This window comes from Camelina sativa, chromosome 18, assembly GCF_030686135.1.
Source record: "Camelina sativa cultivar CO46 ecotype springtype chromosome 18, ASM3068613v1".
Classification (NCBI taxonomy): Eukaryota; Viridiplantae; Streptophyta; class Magnoliopsida; order Brassicales; family Brassicaceae; genus Camelina; species Camelina sativa.
Genome location: NC_141897.1, coordinates 11457238 through 11466423, shown reverse-complemented (window position 1 = coordinate 11466423; position 9186 = coordinate 11457238). Strand labels below are relative to the sequence as shown.

Sequence of the window (9186 nt, the reverse complement as noted above, 5' to 3'; positions counted from 1 at the left end):
ACCAGATCGTGACACGTGTCAATTTCAAAAGTTACTAACTCACCAGATCGTGACAAGTGTCAATTTTACACAAATTTCTAATTTTAAAATAAAAAAATTACTAATCATAAAATCTTATTATAAAAAGTTGGGTTTTCAAAATTAGCCATTAATAAGATCATGACATGTGTCAAGTTTACTGATGAGATGTTGACATTTGTCAAAAATTATTATTTTTTCAAAAAAACTAATTAAGATAATAGCATTAAATCTACATAAAGTTTACATGTTTATATCTAAAAAGAAATTTCCTAAATCAAAAAGGAAAATTAACAAACTAATATATCTTTCATTGTACGCTAATTATATTATATGTGTTTTTTTAATTAGATTTGGACATGTATAAGCAAAAAACATAATTCATTAAACCTGTATATTATTATTAATCAATAAATAGGGAATAACAAATTTAAAAAGAATAACATAAGTTATGTCAAAAGAATTGTTATTTTTGAAACGTAATATGACAGCTAATTAAGAAAATAACATTATATCTACATAAATTTACATGTTTAGAAAGCTTTCATGTTTGATTTTTTCCTGTTATAATTTTGCTTATCTATTGTGGGTCTTTTATTCGTGCAGGTTCTTCTATGGAAGCTATCATATGCAATGAAATGGAATCAAAGTATATAAATCCCGCTAAATTAATCGAGGATGGAGATACTGATGGATTTTCCAAAAGTGATTCTACAGTTAGTAGCATTATAAGTTTCGAAAATTAATCGATGGTTGATGTTTCTGGTCAAAATCTATAGTTTTCTCTTCTAGATAATGTCAATGATTCCGGTACTGAAACAAAAGCTACTTGATCGAGTAATTGAGAAGCGATTTTGAAATTTGGGAAGTTAGAACTGTAAACCGTTTTAAAATTGTTTTTAAACCGGATTTATGTGGTTTTTTTATCGGATTTGGTTAGTAAACCGTTTAAACCCAGGTATATAGAGAAATATATGAGAACTTTTGATTGGGTAGAAATAGGTTGAGAACTTACGATTCGAGAATATTTGAGACGAGGTCATAGTTCTAAGTAATTTTGGTACAATGCGATACTTCTGAGGAGTAAACATGTCATCGATCCTTTTAACGTGATTATGACATATATCATGTTTTTGATTGTTTCTAAAGTTTTTATTTTGAATTGTTTATAATTTTCAATTTTTTTAATTTTATTATGTTATATTAACTTTCTTTCAATTTTTCAATAAAAAACTTTTATTGGATTGGTCATAAAATCATTGTACTCGAGTAGATAATTTTCACCAGTTGTTCATCCAAAATATCTTTGGAGTAGAAAAATTTATGGTTAAAAAAATTATGTCACAAAACAATTTTAATAATTATAAGAACTATAATTGTGCCAAAATGAAAGTAAAGCAACATAAAATTTGTTTAATTTGTTTAAAATATATTTTAGGTGGTGATAAAGAGCATACTTTAACAATAAAATAGTTTTGGTGTAATAGCATATTTTTAATGGTAAAACATACAGTAAAATTGTATATGGTTATTAACTATATGTTGTTTTGATAAATTCTTTGCATGTAAGATATTTTGTAATCATTTGTGAAATGTTCTTGAATTTTGACAATAATAATATTTGTAATGATGAGTATTTGGCAAAAGTTTTGGTGGGGTATAAATTAACTTTAGATTATTGTAATAATTGTTATAATATATTTAAAATATAAAAACATAAATAAGTGTATGAAGGTAAATACAAATTCGATTTTTTTCTCTAACTAAAATTATTAAAATATTTACTTCAAGAAATATTTTTTGTTTCAATTTTTAAAAAATTGTTTAGGGTTTAGAATTTATTTTCTTCAGCAATTTTAAAACCCGCATATCATGCGGGCCCTTACCTAGTAATATTATAATTTTGAATTTTATGATATATATATATATATAATCTCCTTATAATTATTTAAATATATTTTGTATTTTTAAATTTTTTGATAATTATCTTTTTATATTGTTAATACTTTTAAAAACAAATATATTTTTTTTTTGTAATCCAATTCTTCCTATTAAGTATTAACTTTTAGAGTTGTAAAAATCTAAGATTAATAACTTGACACATGTCAAAATCTTATTATTGGCTAACTTTCAAAACCCAACTTTATAATATATATATATATATATATATATATATTTAAATTAAAGATTTACGTAAATAAGTCAAATGGAACAAACAATGAGTATATATATAATTAAAATAAGGATTAGCGTAAATAAGTAAAGTATTACATGTGCAATTATCTTCCTTAAAAAAACATTAAAAGATTTGAAGTAAACAGATCACATAGCCGTCGTGTTGCTCTTCATCGTAGTTATCGTCGCTGATTCACTCACCAAAGACAACAACAACATCACAAGAAAGCGTCCTCTTTTATAGGACCCTCTCCCCCCTCTCTGTTTCTCTCTGTCTCTCCTCTCCCAGTTATAATTGTAGAATCTGTTGTCATTTTCACAACGACTTGGCTCCCTCTCTTCCCATTCGTTGCTCTCTTCTGGAACTGAAGAATCAGGTAAACGATCCTTACAGATCTCTGTTTCCATCATTTGATCGTATTCTCACTTTCGGGGATCTGACTCGTAAACGAGATTGGTCCCTTGTTGACTTTTACTTGCATTCACATTTGACACCATTTTGTGTAGATTGATTAGCTATTATGGCCCATACAGCAGATTCTGTGAATCCGAAAGGTAACAACTCTCTCTTTTTTCATAAATCATTGGCAAAACTGAAATTGAAAGATCAAAACTTTTGAATACATGAATGTTTCATTGTCACAGATGTTTGCATTGTGGGTGTTGCACGCACTCCAATGGGTGGCTTTCTTGGATCTCTTTCGTCTTTGCCTGCTACAAAGCTTGGATCTTTAGCTATTGCAGGTACAAAACAGATCTTACTTCTGTGCAAAGTCTTTAGTTTTGTATATAATAATTTGACGTGCCCGTGTTGGTTTTATTACTGATTCAGCTGCTTTGAAGAGAGCAAATGTTGATCCATCTCTTGTCCAAGAAGTTGTATTTGGCAATGTTCTTAGTGCTAATTTGGGTCAAGCTCCTGCTCGTCAGGCTGCTTTAGGTGCAGGAATCCCTAACTCTGTTATTTGTACCACTGTCAACAAGGTTTGTGCATCAGGCATGAAAGGTGAGAGAACTTTGGGACATTTGGGCTCTGTTTTTTTATTTAGACTTTGGATTTGATTCTTTTAACAAGGGCTTTTTGGGTGGTTTTCAGCGGTAATGATTGCTGCACAAAGTATCCAGTTAGGGATCAATGACGTAGTTGTGGCTGGTGGCATGGAAAGCATGTCTAATACACCTAAATATTTGGCAGAAGCGAGGTAGTGATGTGGTTTTACGCAATCGTTTGGTCTTTGTACACTATGCAATATTGTATCTTATTCAAATTTTTGATGCAGGAAAGGATCTCGATTTGGTCATGATTCAGTAGTAGATGGAATGCTAAAGGATGGACTTTGGGATGTCTATAACGACTGTGGGATGGGAAGTTGCGCAGAATTGTGCGCTGAGAAGTTTGAGATAACAAGGGAGCAGCAAGTATGTTGTTCCTTAATTTTATTTGAATTAACAGTTCTTTGATGTTTGCTATGTATATGTCCCCCATTAACTTGTAATCTGTAGATACTCTGCATAAACCTTTTGTATACTTCCAGTGTCTTATATTCTTGCTCCTGATGTCTTGATAAATTAGCTATGATAGTTTACCTCTCTCTCTGAAACTGTGAATTACACAAATTGGTTAGTTGGGCTCATTGTTTATGGTAAACTCAAAACACCAGTTGATTAGTGTCTTACTGATAATTTATGCAGGATGACTATGCAGTTCAGAGTTTTGAGCGTGGTATTGCTGCCCAGGAAGCTGGGGCCTTCACATGGGAAATCGTCCCGGTTAGTATGTTTTTGTATTGTTTTGGCTTTAGGTTAGTGCGTTATATTTGGTGAATATACACTAAGGTAATTTGGTTATGCAGGTTGAAGTTTCTGGAGGAAGAGGTAGGCCATCAACCATTGTTGACAAGGATGAAGGTCTTGGGAAGGTGATTTTTATCCCCTTTTTGGTTATAGATTATGCATTAATACTCCAATGAACCTGAGCTTCTGTTTTTTTCATTTTATATTCACCTGTTGCATACATTATTTTTTTTCCTAACGGAACTAAGCTAAACCGTAGAGTATTTCCATTGGCTACTTCTGAAGAAGTTTTGATCCATGTTCCTGTTTGCTAGTCATAAATTTTAGTGATATGTATCTTTTACTGTATGAAGCATTACACGTTACGAAATGAACCTTATAGTTAGATAATTCCATAAAATGAGGTCTAATTTATTGATTTGCTTCATGTACGATATCGCATTGTCTCAGTTTGATGCTGCAAAGTTGAGGAAACTCCGTCCTAGTTTCAAGGAGAATGGAGGCACTGTTACAGCTGGAAATGCATCTAGCATAAGGTCCTTTTCCCATATGACCATATATATATATCTTATGTTTTAGAGAAGCAATGTGACCTATGAAATAGATCTTGGTTAGACTTGCAACTTCTCTTTTTGTAAGTAAAATTTGCCTCCTGTTGACAGTGATGGTGCAGCTGCTCTTGTCCTAGTGAGTGGAGAGAAGGCGCTTCAGCTAGGACTTCAAGTGCTCGCAAAAATTAAAGGTTATGGTGATGCAGCTCAGGTGCGTTACTTATAATTTTTCCCTCCCTTCTTAAATACAACAATTTAAGATGTCTTATTCGATTCACTAAGTGAGACTTCAACCCTGCAGGAACCAGAGTTTTTCACTACTGCTCCTGCTCTTGCGATACCAAAAGCCATTGCACATGCTGGTTTGGAATCTTCTCAAGTTGATTACTATGAGATCAATGAAGCATTTGCAGTAAGAAAATTAGACTTCTTCCCCTAAAGAATAGACAACCGTTTGCGATGGCTAATTTTTGCTAAACTGCCTGTTTTCCCAGGTTGTAGCACTAGCTAATCAAAAGCTACTTGGGATTAGTCCGGTAAGTCTTTAAAACATCATCTTCTCAGTCAATTTACTTAAGTGATTTCATTAACATTCCTCTTTCCTTAACAGGAGAAGGTGAACGTAAACGGAGGAGCTGTCTCTTTAGGACATCCTCTAGGCTGCAGTGGCGCCCGTATTCTAATCACATTGCTTGGGGTACTAAAGAAGAGAAACGGAAAGTACGGTGTGGGAGGAGTGTGCAACGGAGGCGGAGGTGCTTCTGCTCTTGTTCTTGAACTCCTTTGATGCATTATGAATCCAGGTAACGCACATTCTGTGTAGTTTTCATAGATCGACGATATAAAATGCGGGACAGGAACTCATGATATCGTGCCCATGTGTGTGTTTTCTTTCCCTCAGGGTGGTAAACTATATAGATGGATCTATCTCTCTTCCAACTTCCAAGAGTCAGCAATTGCACTTTTAAGTTATATGTTAGTTGGTCTCTCAATAAAGGAGTGATCGTCGATGTTGTTAAGTCTATTTATTTATATGAAAACTCGATTCTATTTTTTTTTTCTTATTGTGACAGTCAGTTCTAAATTATGGACCAATTTATCGTAGTTAATGATTTGTCCTCATGTACTGCCGGAAATTTTTTATTGAATCATCGACCAATGCATTGACTTGGCTAAACCATACAGAAGAGATTTGACATTTGATAGGTAAATTTAAGTACACATTGTGTAATGTATGACAAGAGAAATAAAAAAAATTGGACATTTCTGTAAAGACACAAGCCTCTGCACACTTGAATGAGCAGGGCACTTCGAAGAAAAAAAAGAGCCTTTATCAAGAGACGCAGTGAAGATTTTTCTCTATACAAAAGCTTTCTACTCTGAGATATCTCTTCCAAAAAGGGTGCTGATTGCCTTCCCGGGATCGCTTTGTTTAATAAGTGATTCACCGACTAGAACCTAATAACAGAAAAAGAAAAATCACATGGGAGCTAAGATTAGGTGAACCAGCATTTTGAGGAATGTTATCTTTGACCATCAAGTTTGTGTAAGCTTACTGCTTTGACGCCGGCTTCTTGTACAAAGGCGATATCTTCGGGAGTGAATAACCCAGATTCTCCAACCACCTACCGTGTAAAGACAAGTTGAGGATAGACAAACTTTAAGGGAGGTGTGTGTTTACATTGTAAGGGGGGTAAGAGAAACAAGGGATGTGAATACTACTACTTACGAGGATGTCTTTTTGACGGATCAGTTCGCCACGCTCTCCTTCAAGAAGCTTCTTTGTGATACCAAGATCTACCTCAAATGTTTCTGAAAGAAAGGGTGGTAAAACGGATCAAGAAAGAATGTATTCTCTGGCTTTGAAGGAGGTCTTGTTCAAGCATTTACCAAGGTTACGGTTATTGATGCCAATGAGATCGACTCCTTCAATTGCAAGAACACGATCCATCTCCCTTTCGTCATGAACCTAATGGCAAGTGGTAACCAGAAAAAATCAGGATTACGAAGAGGCAGAAGCATTTCTTTTGTTGAGGCATATATGAAAGTGGCTCCCCAGAAGAAACACATACAAACCTCCACAAGTGTAGCCATTCCAAGTATTTTGCAAATCTTAATCATGTATTTGATGTCAAGGTCAGGTAACACAGAAGCGATCAACAGAACTGCATCTGCGCCCTTGCTTCTACCATAGTAAATCTGCCATGCCTCAACAATGAACTCTTTCAACAGCAAAGGGCACTGCATTTTTTTTTTATGAAAAGACATCAGAACTATGCATGTCACTGTTGGACAAAGAATCTGAACAGGATTAAACAGAGAAAGCATGAACCTTTACACCAGCTTCCCTTATAGCTTGCAGGTTCTCATAGCTTCCCTATATGAAACAGATCATGGCTTCATTACGAACAAGGTATTCATACTTAAGTTGATCTCAAATTTCTTTACAGCATTACCTTGAAGTATTTTTCATCTGTCAAAACACTAAGACATGCTGCTCCACCCTTCTCATAAGCTTGTGCAATTTCAACCTAAGATATCAAGCCTTCAGCCATAATTCTTTCAATCCCGAAACTTATTCACACTGACAGAATAGGAAGAGAGAGGTGAGTTCATACCGGGTTAAAATCCTCTCTTAGAATTCCTCTGCTTGGTGAAGCTTTCTTAACCTCAGCTATTAAACCAGGCAACCCGGTTCTTTGATGAGCAGATCTAAGAGCACCAATGAAGTCTTGAGCAGGTGGAACATTATCAAGAGCCTTCTTCAAGGTATAAAGTGGCTTTCTCTCTTTCATCTGCGAATGTAGCAAACCTTGGGAATCAAAGCAACTTGGGAACATAAATGAAAGAAACAAAGAAGCATACCTGAGAAACTTCTTTATCCTTGTGCCATACAATCTCTTCCAAAATGTTACGAGGCGTATTGCCCTCGTTCTGAAGGCGGAACTCAAAAGGTCCAACGTAATGCAATGGAGGTCCAGTTGGTGGTCTTCTCCTTATCTTAATACCCTGACTTTCAACTACTTCATTCTGGTATATATTCACTTCTTGCTCACTGATCTTGAGATCACTCACTTTACCCTCCAATGCTGAATCAGAACCTTCTGTAATTCCAGACTAACCAAAAAAAAAACATAAAAGTTCTCAACATAATATACACTTAGTTTCTTCACTACATAACAGATTCTCAAGTGCACTCAATGTTCAACAAGCAATTCCAGGATACTAGGAGGACCTACCTAACATCGATTCTGACTTTTTTTATTTATCCCAACTCCAAAAGCTATTGATACCACCAACTCGATTCATAGTGAAATTTACGAAATTGCAACTATGGTGTGTATACATGAAGATGGAATTGGATGAAAGATGAAACCTTTTGATGAGCACGAAGAGGAGCACAAGAAGAGGGTTTGGTAAGTCTGTTGTGGAAGTTAAACGTAGAGAGACGCCGTTGAATGGCGGAGGAAGGTAAGGGCTGAAGGGTTAAACAAAGTCCTTCCATTTTTTCTAAGTCTTCTCCGTCGCCGGCGATGCTATCTGTTGAGTGGAGGAGACAGTTTTGACTTTTGAATAGTACCCCAAACGCCGCATCTCATAGAGATATTAATTTTGATTTTTTTTTTCCCTACCACATATAAGTTAAAATATCATTTTACTATTGGTTGCATAATTTCTTTTTGAAATAATTTTTTTTTTTTTCACAACTGTTTCTATTTATTAAAGCCAAATTGACAAGCCAACATTACAAACAAACCAAAGCCTTACAAACAAAACAAATTAAATAAGTCTAGATAAACAAGCCTAACATAAAAGTCCATGCCCAAATTGTAAAACCCTTCCTTAAAAATTGAAGAGCATCTGTGACATGACACAAGAGAAACATGATAGATGACACATGCGAAGTCGAAGAAGCTGGAATTTCCGGTCACCGGCAGCCGAAACTATCGCCGAAAAACTTCAAATCCAGCCGAAAACGCCGACAAACAACATGGAATTCTCGATCTGCACCCACAAGAAAGGGCGAATTCCAATTTGCTGAGATTATGACTCCATCTAAAGCAAAACTTCTTAATCTTCTTCTTCAATAAAAAAAAGATTTCAATCTTCAAGAAAGTAGATCTACACCAGAAACTTTGAAACCCAAGGATCTGCAACTCATGAATGGCAAAGATTATTCAACCCAGAAAAAACAACAACAACGAGAAAAAACAAAAAAAAAACTTAAATCTAAACCGAGCTGAACATAACGTTGCCGACGAGGCCAACGCATGCCGGAAACTAAGCCGGACATGACATCGCCGAGGAGGCCAACGCATGCCGGAAGCAAATTCGGACATGAAGTCGCCGAGGGGCCAACTCATGTCGGAATCAAAGCTGTCCATCACCGTTAAAGAAAACGGTCAATGACGGAAACAAAACCCGATCCAAACACACACATAAGAAGCCGATGTTGGACGGATTGAAGCTGGTTTAAATCACCGGACGTCTTTGTCGGAGCGAATCAAACTTCGGAGGAAAACTTCGATAAAAGTTTCTCTCTCTGAAAAATTGGGAGAGAGAAAAGAAAGAAACTATGGTTTTTTCCTTTTTGAAATAAATTTAAAACAACAAATTATAATCCGATTTATTTTAATTAATATAATAT

General features: G+C 35.0%; 2 protein-coding genes across 3 annotated transcripts; one reads left to right on the top strand and one right to left on the bottom strand.

Annotated features, from left to right (window-relative positions):
* The first annotated feature begins 2429 nt into the window (after positions 1-2429).
* On the top strand, positions 2430-5715 carry LOC109124542 (acetyl-CoA acetyltransferase 2). The gene is made up of 14 exons (XM_010483766.3): positions 2430-2570; positions 2701-2748; positions 2839-2937; positions 3026-3199; positions 3290-3395; positions 3474-3612; positions 3886-3963; positions 4047-4112; positions 4438-4523; positions 4650-4749; positions 4840-4950; positions 5033-5074; positions 5149-5341; positions 5440-5715. The coding sequence occupies exons 2-13, from the start codon at positions 2715-2717 to the stop codon at positions 5323-5325; spliced, it is 1212 nt and encodes a 403-aa protein (XP_010482068.2). The 5' UTR covers positions 2430-2570; positions 2701-2714; the 3' UTR covers positions 5326-5341; positions 5440-5715.
* Positions 5716-5718: 3 nt separating this feature from the next.
* On the bottom strand, positions 5719-9147 carry LOC104760805 (indole-3-glycerol phosphate synthase, chloroplastic). Of its 2 annotated transcripts, none has more exons than XM_087498198.1 (10): positions 7915-9147; positions 7404-7655; positions 7157-7333; positions 6995-7069; positions 6871-6915; positions 6615-6779; positions 6429-6507; positions 6268-6350; positions 6095-6163; positions 5719-5996 (listed from the first exon to the last, which is right to left on the bottom strand). In XM_087498198.1, exons 1-10 carry the CDS (start codon positions 8041-8043, stop codon positions 5913-5915), a joined length of 1158 nt encoding a protein of 385 aa, XP_087354324.1. In that variant the 5' UTR covers positions 8044-9147; the 3' UTR covers positions 5719-5912. The 2 variants fall into 2 exon arrangements, with proteins under 2 accessions (XP_087354324.1, XP_087354325.1); XM_087498199.1 differs by having other exon boundaries at positions 7778-9116.
* Between the last annotated feature and the right edge of the window lie 39 nt (positions 9148-9186).